This window comes from Thamnophis elegans, chromosome 1 (assembly GCF_009769535.1).
Source record: "Thamnophis elegans isolate rThaEle1 chromosome 1, rThaEle1.pri, whole genome shotgun sequence".
Lineage (NCBI taxonomy): Eukaryota > Metazoa > Chordata > Lepidosauria > Squamata > Colubridae > Thamnophis > Thamnophis elegans.
In genome coordinates, this window is record NC_045541.1 from 130,249,606 (window position 1) to 130,265,066 (window position 15,461).

Sequence of the window (15,461 nt, forward strand, 5' to 3'; positions counted from 1 at the left end):
ATGTTGACTTAGTCTTTCGTCCTTCCAAGGTGGGTAAAATAAGGACCCAGATTGTTTGGGGACAAAATGCTGACTCTGTAAACCATTTAGAGAGGGCTGTAAAAACACTGAAGCGGTATATAAGTGTTAAGTGCCATTGGTATTGGCTAGTGATGAAAGAAATGTCCTTCTGGGTTCAGCTCCAAGTGGGGGAAAAGACACTGGAGACATGGAGGCTGCTTGGAAAGATGGTTTATTGTTGGACAGGGCTGCATAGCTTGAGTCGTGAACAGAAAAGGTGACCACACGCTTCAATGTTGGTGGAGAAGAAGTGAAGGGCTGAGGGACTTGCTAGGCTTTTTATAACCGGTTTAGTCCCACCTCTCTGTTTCCTGTTCCTGTGTAAGAAATGTATTCTGATTGGTTGTCAGACTCCCATAGGGCCATGCAGGAGCAACTCTCTGGGCTGTGTTTTGAATCCAGGTTTAGTTGAGTTCTCAGAAGCCATGTGGCCAGTTGAGTAAAGGGCCAATGTTGTCATGCCTTTACTCCCATCCCCCCTGGGGTTGCAGTGGAGAAGTCTTTATTATGTAAAAGGGACTAGCTTGGCCTTCTTAATGGCCCATTAACAGTGGGGATGGGCAGGAAGCTACAGGCATTCTGTCTTTTAAAACATGTTTCTTTTCATATCCAGAGAAATATTCTGCCTTTTCAATATTTCCTAGGATATTTCATTTTTCTGGGAGAGGGCTGGATGATAAATTCCCACACTAGAGAGTAAACAAAAGTATTTTTACACCTCTGTACTGCCATAATCAAAACGCATAGAAAATAAAATGTTTCACACACACAAACGTAATACAGAAAACTATAAATACAGTTAAAAGGTGGAAGCATGAAGCCATTGACATTTAATTCCGTCTATACATCCGTAAAAACGCTCGTTTTAATTGCGGTGATATGGATTGAAGTTCAAATCACGAACGTGGGAATCACAGCGCCTCAAGCTTTACCGAAAGCCAGAGAAGCGCGCGAATTTTAGTAGCGATTGTCCTAGCGTGGAAAAGCCTTCCGCTAATCACGGGTTGGTTGTGCTGAGAGGTGAGTATCACATGATTGGTTGGAAAAATGTCATTCTACTCGAGCATTTTAGCTATTGGCAGGATTACAGAAGCCGAACGGTTAAGTGTTTGCGAGTAACGTTACGTCCTTAATGTCAGTTCTTCATTGGTTAAAAAACTTGCTCGTCGATTGGAGCAATGCCCTGCCAGTCATGCTTCATAGGTTGGTCATTCGCTAGAGGTTACGAACAGCTCTTGGGTAAAAAAGCTATCACTCCAAACGTCGCGTTCTCATTGGTGAGTTTCTCGGAGCCACGTCACGCCGCGAAGCTGGGCTATCTCCTTGCCCCCTTAACCTCATCGTGCTTTCCGTTGGGTTCCGGCTGGCTAGGCCGCGGTTGTGGTGGCAGGCATGGCGGTAGCCGTGCGGGCTCTACAGGAGCAGCTGGAGAAGGCCAAGGAAAGCCTCAAGCACGTCGATGAGAATATCCGCAAACTCACAGGGCGGGACCCCAACGATGTGCGGTGAGACCCTAAGCGGGGGAGCGGGGAAGGGGTTGGGGCGTGGAAGCGGCTTACTTGAAGGGCTGCTTTTGCGGTTGACTTATCACCGCGAGGCCTTCTTCGCGCCTTCCCTTCGACAACCAATATGGGGTGTCAGTTGCCCCCGTTACGGATCTAAGCAGCTCGGGCGCCTTCTTCCAACAGAAGAAGCCCGCGGTGAGCTTCCTCGGCGATTTTCTTTTCCTTTTTTCCGCGTCCGGATGGAAATGCCCAGAGCGCTATAAAAGGAGGAGCGGGGAAATTTTTGCTTACGGGGTGGGGGTGCCTGGCGGTGCTTCAGCCAAGGGTGCCGGCATGAGCTGGGAAACGCTGCAGCGCTCTGCGAACACGAGGCCTCTTAGCGTTTCTCCTGAGAGGCGGGTGTTCCTTTTCTGTGCTTCCTTCCTGGCGATTAGCAGCATTTCATTGTGTGTCTCCTCCTTTCCAGGCCCGCTCAAGGGAGACTGTTGGCCATCGCAGGCCCTGGTGGAGGTAGGGGACGCGGAAGCCTATTACTGAGGTGAGTGTTGGAGGACCTGCGAGAGGAACGAACTGTTTTAATACCACCCAAAACTGTTTCGCGGTGTGGAAATTCAGCTTACATTTTAATTAGTTGATGCCAAATGAAAGCATCGGTATCTATTTAAGGCTAGTCAAACTTAAGTCTGACTAGCACTTTTAAACAAGCTCCAAGTATGTGTTTATGATAGTCATAACTAGGTGGCCAGCAGCCTACTGTAAAGTCACCGCTGTGTTACTGTTTGGGATGCTTATCCTTTGTTTGGACTACTATTACTGCTGCCCTGAGAATATTGTATAGGAATAGTTCATCTTCTCTCTAAAAAGGCTTACTTGAGGTTAGTTAGGGAGGAAAATCAATAATCAACTGCACTTTGGATAAGCATACTGGAATTATACAAGGCTCTGCAGAAAAGCCAACACAAGTGACTTCAGCTGATCTGCAGGTTTCTATTATAATTCTGGAGTAGACAAGCAAACAACAAGTGTAATCATTGTTTATAAGCTGTCTAGAGTTGCTATGAGCGAATTGGAGGCTGTATAAATTTTCTTTAAAAATCAATGAAATGCACAAGTGTTGCTGTAGTCTACTGCCATGATGCCACAATAGGGATAGTGTCAGAAGCTTTAGAACCCTGATGCTTTAGTAAATGTGTGTGCGTGGTTACTGCTCAATCAATTATAAAATCTTTATTCATTTTACATAGAAAAATGTTTCTTGGATACTAATAGTAGCAGTTGGCTATTTTTAAATACTGTATACAACTTTATAGAGCATTATATGTTTCTGAATGAATGTATTTGTTTAGAATAAGCTAATTTACTGTTTTATGTTAGGCGTGGATTCTCGGATAGCGGAGGAGGACCCCCAGCCAAACAGAGGGATCTAGAAGGGTCGACGAATAGGTAGGTGAGCGGAGAATACTTACACCTAGATTGAAGAATCAACTTATTTTTATATCTTATCATATTCAGTATATCTGTTTGCTACATTTTGGATAATTTACTGCCAAGAAGCATAGACTATATACTGTAGAATATGCCCCAGTGACTAGTTTACACACAATGTGTAGCTTTATTTGGCAGGCTTGCACATCACATTAAGCTAGCCAGGTATCACTATCAAATTTATATCCTGCCCGACTGCTAGCAATTCTGGGCAGTTTGAAAATATATTCATTTTTTTTTTTTAAAGACTGCAAACCTTTCAGATGAGAACAAAGGAAAAGAAAGTGGGGCTGAAAAGAAGAAAAGAGGGCTTTGTTACACATGCCTTACACTAGGAAGGGTGGAGGGCTGTCTGAATTTTGGAGGAAACCTAATTCCAGAGGTCAGGCACTGCTGTAAAGAAGGTTCCTAAGTCCCAGCAGATAGCATTGTTAATTGAAGGAAGCTGGAGCACCCCAATTCTGCCAGAGCAGTTCAGCTGAGTTGATACTATGGGAGACAGGTGATCCCTCAAGTATTACACAAGCCTTACACTAGGTATGGCTTTATAGGTAATGACCAGCATTTTGAATCGGACCAGTGCAACTCATGAAGCAGAGATTATTTGGGTATATCAGGTCTTTCTTGATATTAGAGATAATTCTTGATTTAAAACCACTATATGACCAATTTTGCAATCATTTTATGGTGATTATTAAGCAAATCACAATGGTTAAAGAAATCCATTCTCCATAATGGACAATTTTTGCTAGGAATCAGCAAAAAGGTCTCAAATTGTGATCTTGTAACTGCAGATACTGCAACTAATGGTAAATCTGAATCAGTTCTGAGTCAATTGCCAGGAGACAATCACAAATGCGATCACAACTATGTGTGTGGCGTTTGCAACATTTTGTGATGGCTGAAAGTGCTTTATAGGCTATCTGTAGAGTAGCATCTCTCATAACTAGTTATCTATTGGAATTGAGAATGCAAATACTTGTTTTAAAAATATTCCTTCCAAAATGCAATTTAATAAAAGAAATTTATCAGTTAATATTAAGTGCACAAGTTTGATTATCTCAATTATATTGGTTGCTTTTGACATTTTGTATTGCATTTAGATTGGCTGGTGAACGTCGGACAAGGAGAGAATCACGCCATGAAAGCGACGCAGAGGATGATGATGTTAAAAAAGTAAAGTATATTTCAAATGTTATTGGGAGGTTAAGAATAGAAAAATATACCATGCAAGAGTTGCCTTTGAGAAAATGGGCAGCATAAGTTTAATAAATGAATAGGCTTCTATTAACCTAACTCTGATCTTTTTCTGCAGCCAGCGTTGCAGTCCTCTGTTGTTGCTACCTCCAAAGAGCGAACACGCCGAGACCTTATTCAAGATCAAACTATGGATGAAAAAGGGAAGCAAAGGTATTGCTTGCTCTTTCATGTGATTTTAAATTTTCCCAATTCCAGCAGCAAGAATTAAAAGCAGTTCTATCACTTTGAAGAATGGTAGTATAAGCCAGTAAGAAATGCTGACAGTATTCTGTGCTGTGAATTATGCTAAGCAAATCAGCTGAAACTATTCTTTACTACATCATCTTTCCAACAAACAGAGCCGCAGAATACCTGGTCGTACATAAGCCAAAATAACTTTTGGTACCCCCAACCTTCCAAATATCAAAGATATTTGATACCAGGAATGGACATTTTTGCTATTTGTTTCATTTCAGCTTGATCTGAACTGAGAACAGATATTTTACAAAATGCCTGTATAACAATGATCCAATCCAGTTTCTGAGTGAAAAATACTGGCAGTACTTAATTAAAATGTACACATAGTCCTCAACTTATGACCACAACTGAGCCCAAAATATATGTTGCTGTGAGAAATTTATTCATTGAGTTTTGTCCCCATTTTACAACTTTTCTTATTCCATTGTTAAGTGAATTGCTGCAGTTCTTAAATTAGTAATACAGTTGTTAAGTGAATCTGGTTTCCCGGTTGTCTTTGCTTGTCAGAAGGTTGCAAAAGGAGATCACATGACTCCGGGACACTGCAACCGTCATAAATGTGAGTCAGTTGTCAAGTAACCAAATCTAAACCATGTGACCAGGGGGATATTGCAACTGTCATAAGTGTGAAAAATGGTGATAAGTCACTTTTTTCAATACAATCACTGAATGAACTATTGAAAAGTCGGGACTAACTGTACTAAACATATACTGTGGAATATAACATCCAACCTCGGAAGGATAGAAGATTGATTCAACCTTGAGTGCCATCAGGATTGTACTCCAAGCCATGGGCAATACTGCATTTAACCACTGCTCTCAGAATACCTAGTTTCCAGTTATCCGGTTATCATTTGATATTATATAAACTAAGTTGCTGATTTTTTAAAAATATTTTATTTGGTTAATTATTTTTACATGAATTTATAGAAATAATCATATTTATAACTACCAATGCAGCCACAGACGCCTGATATTTTACAACAAGCATTTATATCTACTAGTGTGACCTTGGAAATTTTTGAAAAAAATATATGCATACCTAATAAAATACCTATATTTGTGGTATAATATATTTTCTTTTTGTATTCTGCCAGGAATCGGCGTATATTTGGCCTGTTGATGGGAACTCTTCAGAAGTTTAAACAAGAATCAACAGTTGCTACTGAGAGGGTATTAATTTCACATTTAGTAAACTGTGCAGGAAAAATAATACTTCTGTATAATAGAAAAATACACAATCTGATGGCCATATCAATTACAGCCATGTGTATGTTTTATTTTGAAACAATTTTTAGGAGGACATTTTAATTAACACAGAAAGCAGAATGTGTTTGGTATATTTTTTCATATTTACAAATAAGGATTTGAGATCATCAAAATCTAATTTTAGCAGTAGGGAAATCAGTAGTGCATTTGCCATTATATAACAGATGTGGACGGTTTTATTTCAGTGAAGCAGGAAGTGAGACAGCAAACTCCTGCAAGTCATTAGAAGTGACAGATAAGTCCTATAGATTGTAGCCAGTAGTGCCATTCCACCAAAAGAACAAGCTTCCAGTAAGAGAATTTACCTCCATCTGATTACTGAGCATATTTGATCTCAAGGCCATGTTCACTTGGTTCAGGGGAATTTCTCTATAATTTCCTATGAGTTCACTGAGGGCTGGCAAAGGAAAGACAGCAGGAAAATAAATTTTGCAAACTCCATCATAATATCATTAGAAGAAACATCTGAAATACGTTGGATAAGTTATATTTTTTTCAATTCTATACTACTTTTGATTATGGTATTCTGCTTACAGAACATTGGGGACAATTTTTGTTTCAGTCTTAATCTTAGACCAGATCCTCATCTACAGTATATATATTGGGGAAGAATACTTTTGTTTGACTTCTAACAAGTTTAGTTTAGTTTAATAACACTTGTATGCTGCCCAATCCCGTAGAACAGTGATCCCCAACCCCCAGTCCGCGGACCGGTGCCGGGCCATGGAGTACCTGGCACCGGGCCGCGCAGTGGCCGGGGGCCATGATCGCTGCAGCGGCCGGGGGCCATGATCGCTGCAGCGGCCGGGGGCCATAGTTTCTTTCTGTATGCAAATTAGGGCTAACTGGCACAAGGGGTGTTACTGGACCGCTGGTGGCACTCTGATGTCACCAGCGGCCCACCACCCCCCTGTGTCCAGCGCCGCCCTTTTCATTCCTTTTCAGCGCTTCAGCGCTGGCCGATTCCTGAAAAAAACCTAAGAGCGCCTGCGCAGCTACGTAGGGCTAGCGTAGACAGCGCTAGTAGCGTAGCCTTGCACTTTATATTTATGTAATTGTATTTTATTTTGTAAGGCATGTTTAAATACAATAAAATAAAAGTTGTTTAATCAAAACAATCTGATATATAAACAATCAATGTGTCGTCGCGAACAACGCCCCCCCACCCCTGCGCGCGCTCAGCGGGCCACGGTAAAATTATCAAAGGCTGACTGGTCCGCGGCGATAAAAAGGTTGGGGACCACTGCCGTAGAACTCCGGGCGGCTCAAGTGAATTGGTTCAGTTTGTACATTATGATGACTTACTTAAATAAGAATGCTGCTATTGAATTAACTTTAAGCCATTCTGACTTAGCAAAAAAGAAGACAAGAAATTGAGCAGAAACTTGAAGTGCAGGCGGAAGAAGAAAGAAAGCAGGTTGAAAACGAAAGGCGAGAACTCTTTGAGGAAAGACGTGCTAAACAAACAGAACTACGGTTATTGGAACAAAAAGTTGAACTTGCTCAGTTGGTGAGTGGAAATTAAATACCCATGTTTCCCCGAAAGACCCTGTCTTATATTTTTTTTGCCACAAAAAAAGCACTGGGTCTTATTTTTGGGGTAGTGGGTTGTCTACTGACTCACCTCACTTGTGCGTGTCACCCCCGGCCTCCTTTTCGCTGTTAGAGGCCTTCAGGAATTTCTTCTGAGGCAGACAAGGCTTCCCTGAAGGCCTTCCCTGCAGCCAATAACAGCAAGGCAGCTGTCGGGTATGCAAGGCTTGGCTGAAACTGTCCGAATGTAAGTAGTAGGGCAGCTCCTCCACCACCACCCTCTCCACCCTAGCTTAATTTTTATCCATGCACCTGGACTGGGTGAGGTCTTAATTAGGGCTTATATTGGGCTCACGTAAAAATCAAACTAGGACTTACTTTCGGGGTAGGTCGTATTTTTGGGGAAACTTGATAGCTATTGCATATTTGCCTTCTGGATGGCACCAGAAACATAAACATATTTTTTTCAGCAAGAAGAATGGAACGAACATAATGTCAAAATAATTAAATATATAAGAACGAAGACAAAACCTCATCTGTTCTATATACCTGGCAGAATGTGCCCTGCTACCCAGAAGATGTTTGATGATTCCCAAAAAAAGTTAAATGGTATGTTATCTTTTTATTTCTGTATTGCCATAGTAAAAAGCATGAATTTTGATAAAATTGTGCATGTCACACCAAAACAAATCATTCCTTCCATATTGGGAAATTATAAGTAGCTATAAACATGGTGTGTTCAGTTTGTGATGTAAGTTCTGAGGCTCTGATTTCTCATGGGACCATGAGAATTCCTGGTCCGTTCACTATGTTAGACTAAATGAAATAATGTGTAGACTGTTAGCTGCATCTACTTACACATAGAAGTTTTATTTCATAGATTGGCAATATCTTAAAAACTTGGCTTTTGTGTATCTTAGCTTAAAACATGTACTTCTGTATGCAAGTAGATGTGGCGAAATAGCAAATACGTTGGTCATATGATGAATTAGAGATGGAGTTCATGACTTTCTTTCATGGATTATAATTTCTCTGATACTGTTACGTGAACGGAATTATTCAAACTATGAATCTAATTGCTGTTTATTATACATTCCTTATTCTTCAGCACTGTTTGAAAATAGACGCACTGAATTTGCTGAGCAAATTAATAAAATGGAAGCCAGGCCCAGACGACAGTCTATGAAGGAAAAAGAACACCAGGAGGTACAGAAAGAAGAAAAGAAGGAAGACCAGAACAAGGAGCAGGAAGAGGGTAAGGTGGTACAGCAGGTGGAGGAGATGGAGACAGGTAATAAGAGCAATGATATAGAAATGGAAGAGGTAAGGGAAGAAAAGGAGTTAGGTGTTAGTCATAGTGATGGGGAAATAGAACAGGAAGAGGAAGAGCAAAAAGAGGAAATGGAAGTTAAAGTAGAAGAGGAAGCAGAAATTAAAGAAAATGACAGGCAGCCAGATAACCAAACTGAGGAAGTTGACCTAGTGAAAGGAGAAAGTGAAGGTATTCAGCCAATAGACGGTGAGCAGGATGTAATGGAAATTAATGAGACAGATTGTACAGAGCCATTAGAAAATGAAATTAGCACAGAAGTTGAACCAGAAATGGAATATAATGCACAGCCAGAACAGGAAGGGCCTACGGTTGCCCTGGAAAAAGAGGAACCCAGCAAGCCAGAAGTTGATGCTGAGCCAGAGGAGTCAGAAGAGAAGGAGCCCGAATCCATTCCAGTATCAGAGGCTGAGGTGCAGCCTCAGTCAGAGGCTGTGATTTGGCCACAGCCTTTGCCACTTTTGGAATCCACTCAAGACCAAGTGCCACAATTAGACAAAGAATCTCTAGTGTCTGAAAAGCTGCCTGAAATGCAGGCAGATCAAGTCCAGGCAGTAAGCGTAGAAATTAAGAACAAAATTAGGAGCAGAAGCAGAGGTAGGGCAAGAAACAAAACCAGTAAGAGTCGAAGTCGGAGTACTAGTAGTAGCACTAGTAGTACTAGTTCTACAAGTAGTAGCAGTGGGAGTAGTTCTAGCAGTGGGACAAGCAGTAGTCGGAGCAGTTCCAGCAGCAGCAGCAGTAGTGGTACTAGTAGTCGAGAAAGTTCTAGTAGTTCTAGTAGCAGTGAGAGTAGAAGTCGAAGCAGGGGGCGAGGACATAATAGAGATAGAAAGCATAGGAGAAGTTTGGAACGGAAGCGAAGGGACAATTCAGGAGTAGATAGAAGTCACAAGTCTTCAAAAGGTAGCAGAAGAGATGCAAAAGGATCAAAGGATAAAAGTTCAAGGTCGGACAGAAAAAGGTCTATATCAGAAAGTAGTTGGTCAGTCAAAAGGACTTCACGGAATGAAAGAGACCGTAAATCAGACAGGAAAGACAAAAGGCGTTAACAGAAGAGACCAGGCTGCTACCCTAATTTTTGCAGCAGAAGATTACTTGAGTGAAAAGAGTCCATATAAGGAAGAAAAGGCTGCTTTAATTGCATGCTGTGTAAAATCTTTTGAAGACTCTTTACCAGGCAATTGTGCTTTTTACATGATTTTGTAAAAGGTTACTTATCAAATTATGTGAAGATGCAGATGTGTAAAATAAAATATTGAAACCCCTTCATTTTTTAAGTATCCTCTACTTCAAAGTTTCTTGTATATTTTAAAAGGTACATAGTTAAATTTGTGCGATTCAATTGTATCATAAGTCTCTTTTTGTAGAAATAAATGTCTTTTACAGAGGTTTGTGAGAGCCTGTTGCTGCTTCATCTTGCATAGAAAACTTTCTCCTTTTATTGACAAACTCCATGCAGAGTGTTTAAAATTCTGCAGATTAGTCTTTCCTATTTAATTGTAAAGAAGAAAGTGAATTCCCAAATCCCATGAAGAAGCAAGTGCCTGCTTTCATTTAAATTTGATTCAAGCTTTTACTATTGTTTCTTAAGATAACTACCAGTGTATGAGAGCAAAATAAGTACATCAGGCTAATTATAATTTTCTTGAACACATGACATTCTGTTTTGTGATTCCTATAGTTACATAAACCTTGCCTTTCTCTAGGATGATAGTACAGGTTTTTTTTTAAAGAAAACACTTGCCTTTCTGTATTTTGCTGTATGATAGAAGAATGCCATGTGTATCTTGTAAAGCTAGATTATTATTGGCCATCCAAACCCTTTCAAATACCAGTATAAATGGATTGCATAGTTTGCTTGGAGCTAATGTTGTGCTTAAAAATGCCTGTTGAATGAGAAAACTGAACTTGGACTTTTTTGTAATAAAGCAAATAGTAGTTTAGTTGATATGGAATGGTATTGTTCTGTTTTTAAGCTTTTTATACAATTAGTGTCTTTGTTAGCCTGTTCTGTAATAGTCCAAATAAAGTTAGCTTTATCTACATTGCTTGTATTTTTTATTATTTAATAAAACATTCTTTATCAGTTATCTGTCAATATGAAAATTCTGGTAATGTGAAACTACTAAAACCTTTAAAATCCATTAAAAGAGCAAGAAATACATACTTTGTTTTTACATTTTAACTATACTTCAGGGCAGGGAGGAGTTATTTATGTCCGCATTAGGTTTATGTGGCAGGACGTTTTTGGTGAAAGCTGGGAGAAATAGGACCCCTAATACTCCTTTAATTATTTAATTCTACTTTATTATCACTTAAGTTTACTTATCTATGTATATTTTTTTACTGTACTAATGATAAGCTTTGGTTAACTCCAAACTTCTGTCTGGTTAATTGTAACCACTCTATTTAAGCTAAATTACACATCCTTATGTGGTAGCACAGTGGTTGGAATGCAATATTGCAGGCTAATTCTGCTGACTGCCAGCAGTTCAGTTCTCACCTGCTCAAGGTTGACTCAGCCTTCCATCCTTCCAAGATGGGTGAAATGAGGATCCAAATTGTTGGGGACAATATGCTGACTCTGTAAACCATTTAGAGGGCTGTAAAGCACTATGAAACAGTATGTAAGTCGTCTTGCTATTGCTATCCTTGATTTCAGTAACAGGTTCACTTGCAAAATATATTAGAGTGTCAAAGCTGCAACCTTCAGTTAGTCTATGCGAGGCATTTGTACCACTTTTTCCTGTAATCTAAATACTGATTGGTGACTAAATCATACAGAATTTGATTTTGTTATTCAAGAACGTTCCAATGTCTCAATCTATTTTCAAAAGACACCAATTGCCCAAATACAAGTGGTGTTTCTGTAGAAGAGACTGGCAAACCCAGGAGCAGGGATGAAAAAAGGAATCACCCTAGAATCACTACATAGCTACAAATGAACTAAGTTCAATCCCCTGGTTACCATTCACTCTTATCTAACTAACCAAGTTCTCACCATTAATTGAGAAATTCCTATGTACGTTTTAGCAATAATCCATTAAGTTGAACCTTCCTATGTAGCTCTAGTCTTTTGCACCTGACAGTTTGCCATATTTAACAACTCCCCTGTTGGTTGCCAAGATTCAGGATCACACATACGTTCCAATTCAGAAGATTTATTGCTCAAGCCTATACACATGATTCTGGTCAACTAAATTGGTGCTAGATAAAAGTTAATGGAATTCAAAGGGGGGGGGGCTGGACTTGGAACATTTGTGAACAGGTAACAATTCTAGGCTGAGTCCTTGCTTGACACTGCCCTTTCCTCCCCCTCCCCGCCTGCTCTTCATCAATTAATTATAAAGGAGCTTGGGATGTTAAAATATAAGCCTGCACAGGGCAAATAACCAAATATAATAACATTACACTTTAGATAATCTTTTCCAAGCCTTGGCATATAACCTGAAATCATCACATTATCTGATGGATTATGGTGCATTTCTAGCATTTATGGTTGTCTTGGCAAGTAATTTGTACTATGGTATTTCTTGGCTATGGCCAGAAGAAATTCACTCACTCTCCTCACAAATTAAATTGTCATTTAGACGTAACTATAAAACATGAAGGCAATTGCTCCTGCCATACAATTGCATAGAATAAATTATGAGTAAAGAGATCTACAATATGGCTGCCTTTCTTGTAACTAACTTTTGAAGTCAAAATGTTCAGGCCGTGGCCTACTCGCAACTGGGTGGCATGCTGCTCAACTCGCATGAGTGTTGAGCCGGTGCGCATGTACATGTGAGTTGAACTGCATGCATGCGCACAAGTCTGCGACATACGCAGCCCAGTTTCCCTCCGCCCACCAGCTAGGCCACCAAGTCACAAAGGTTGGGGACCACTGGTCTAAATGACATTGCACAAAGCTATAAACTGCTTCATGGTGAAATACTTTCTCCGAAAGGTATAATATTACCCAATCTGCAACTACTTTTAAAATCTGCTCCACAACCCACAGATCTTACTTAGTTTCAAATACTAACTACTCATTTTTCTTGCTAAATATACTGTTTAAGCAAGGTAAACAGTTTGAGAACCAAATGAGAGAATTGCTGCCTGCAATTTTAGGCTTCATTATTAACATTTTAAAAGTCAACATTAGCACTTTTAACATGGCAGTCTAGGCATCTTTTTTAACTGCAGGGAAACATTTTTCTATTCTTAGCCAAGACCATTTCTTCTGGTATATGAGGTCTTGCTTTTTCAGCAAAAACATAGAAAATGCATTCTGTAAATTCTTGAAAACTGGGAAGTTTTAAAACAGATTCAAACTCAACTAAGAAGAAGTATGTAATCCATTAATTTGCCACTTAACAGAGTAACAGTTGGAAGGGACCTTGGAGGTTTTCTACTCCAGTGTTTTTCAACCTTTTTTGTGCAAAGGCACACTTTTTTCATGAAAAAAATCACGAGGCACACCACCATTAGAAAACGTTAAAAAAATTTAACTCTGTGCCTATATTGACTATATATAAAGTAATTTTCCCACGGCACACCTTACACTATGTCACGGCACACTAGTGTGCCACGGCACAGTGGTTGAAAAACACTGTTCTACTCCAATCCCCTGCTCAAACAAGAGATCATATACCATTCTGGACAAGTGGCTGTCCAATCTTGTCTTAAAAACCTCTAGGTGTGGAGCACCCACAACCTCCGGGGTAAGCCAATCCACTGGTTAATTGTTCTCACTGTCAGGAAATTTCTTTTTAGCTCTAGATTGGATCTCTCCTTTATAAATTTATTATCCTTCTTGTCCTGCTCTCTGGTGCTTGGGAGTGTAGGTTAATCCCCTTTTCTCTGTGACAACTCCTCAAGTACTGGAAGATTGCTATCATATCCCCCCAATCCTTTTTGTAGTTTCCTCTAGGAAGGTTTTTATTCCCATTGTTTCAAGGCTGACAAAGCCTGGAGCAAACAGACCAGGGAGCGGGGTGTAGAGATAGCTGGGGTATTGTAGCCTAAATAAAATTCTTTCCCCTGGGAATCAAGGATGTTGGTGCAGGTGTTTGAAAGGTGGAGACTGAGGTCACCTAGCCACTGGGACTGTATGCTGATTGGACCATGTGAGTAGAGTGGTGGTGGTGGGAGTGACAAAGTGAAAAACTGGTGGGAACTTAGACCTGGTTTTTCACCAGGAACATGCCAATTTGATATGTCCCAATAAAATGTTTTCTTTTTGGGGGGAAATTGCCTGCCTCTGAGTTCTTATTGAATGGGATGTGTTATTTGGAACCCTGACACTAGCACTTTTGGAGTACAATCATCCACCAACTGGAAGTTCTTCTAAAAGTTTCATGTAGTTTAGTGATTAAGACACCAGGCTAGAAATCAGGAGAGTGTGAATTCTAAACCCACTTCAGGCATGAAGTGGGTTTGGGTCTGACTTTGGGTCAGTCACTCTCTCTCAGCCCAACTCATCTCACAGGGTTGTTGTGGAGAAACCAGAAGAAAGCAGGAGTATTAGGTATATTTGCCACCTTCAGATATCTTATATATAAAAATAGAAGTACAATAAACATAAATAAAAATACCATTTCAAGATGAGCATCCTGAAAGATGTAAAATTCTGCTGAGCCCAGATATATGATGCCTACAAAATGATCTATGAAGCTATTAACTTTATCAAAGAAGGAAATGAATATTATGTTAAGATTTCTTTGAATCTGAAACTTCAATGTAATCTTCAAAGCTTTTTGTTTCATTGTTTGGGGAATCTGTTAGTATAATGCCCTGCCAATCTCACTTGGAACTTATGTATTGACTAATGAAAAGGTAGATTTAAATAGGAAAACAATGGAACCTTGGAGAAAGGCAGTTGAGTACTGTTGAAAGACAGTTGAAGAATAGACAGGAAGCAGATGAGAGTGAAAAAGCAGGTCAGAATTTCATAAAACTTTGTAACTGACTGATTAGCTTTCTTAGATTGTTCCTTGCTCTTTTATTTGCAGTACAAATTCTTTAATCAAAAAATAAAAACCAAGCAAATCGATCTCAAATCCTATTTGAATTTTTGAATCACTGGTAACTGAATATTCTAGATGCATCTAAAAGCCTTCTTTCAAAATTTTACTATACTTTTATGGAACAAACACGTAATCTAATCTCAACATGTTCTGGGAAAAAGATTTGCAATTGGAGATAATCAAGATGAGAATAAAGCATTGAAATGGAAAACTCCCCTCCCTTTTTGAATTGTGAGCCGCCCTGAGTCCCCCCAGGGAAAAGGGCGGCATACAAATAAAGGAAATGAAATGAAAATGATAAAACAGTGGCATCATTTCTGTCTAAAGTAGAGATGATATTCTTCAATTATTTAATCAATGAACTCTCTGTAAATTAGCATGTATGAAGAAATAAAGCATCTCTGTAACAGTTGCAGAGACATATTTTCATCTGTGGGGTTCATTCCACTGTGCCATTTTTATCTTGTTTTTTTTCAGATATTGATAAACTCATATGTTAAATATATTAAACAGTGCACAGTTGCACTGTTAGGTTAGGAATGATGAGGAAGAGTGTTTTTTAAATCTGTTCTCTTGGGTAACTTTTTTTCTTTTTCTATAATGTTGGGGGGGGTTGTGCTTTCTAATCGCATGAATCATTTTGGAATTGAAGTGTCTAGAAATTTAAAATAAAATAAGAATTCCTTGGGATCAATAGAAATATTATATCTAAACACTTGGCAGTGTTTGGTTGTTGGCCAGATAAGCTGGGTGTAAGTAAACAATGGA

General features: G+C 39.5%; 1 protein-coding gene across 1 annotated transcript; it reads left to right on the forward strand.

Moving 5' to 3' along the window:
- The first annotated feature begins 1,358 nt into the window (after positions 1-1,358).
- Positions 1,359-10,286, forward strand: PNN (pinin, desmosome associated protein). The gene is made up of 9 exons (XM_032231164.1): positions 1,359-1,565; positions 2,032-2,103; positions 2,940-3,008; positions 4,154-4,226; positions 4,366-4,460; positions 5,645-5,720; positions 7,171-7,326; positions 7,820-7,958; positions 8,458-10,286. Exons 1-9 carry the CDS (start codon positions 1,453-1,455, stop codon positions 9,729-9,731), a joined length of 2,067 nt encoding a protein of 688 aa, XP_032087055.1. The 5' UTR covers positions 1,359-1,452; the 3' UTR covers positions 9,732-10,286.
- Positions 10,287-15,461: the final 5,175 nt, after the last annotated feature.

Coding starts and splice junctions, on each gene's coding strand:
- PNN (XM_032231164.1), top strand. CDS start 1,453: ATGGCGGTAGCCGTGCGGGCTCTACAGGAGCAGCTGGAGAAGGCCAAG. Junction 4,461..5,644: donor GATGAAAAAGGGAAGCAAAG/GTATTGCTTGCT, acceptor GTATTCTGCCAG/GAATCGGCGTATATTTGGCC. Junction 5,721..7,170: donor CAACAGTTGCTACTGAGAGG/GTATTAATTTCA, acceptor ATTCTGACTTAG/CAAAAAAGAAGACAAGAAAT.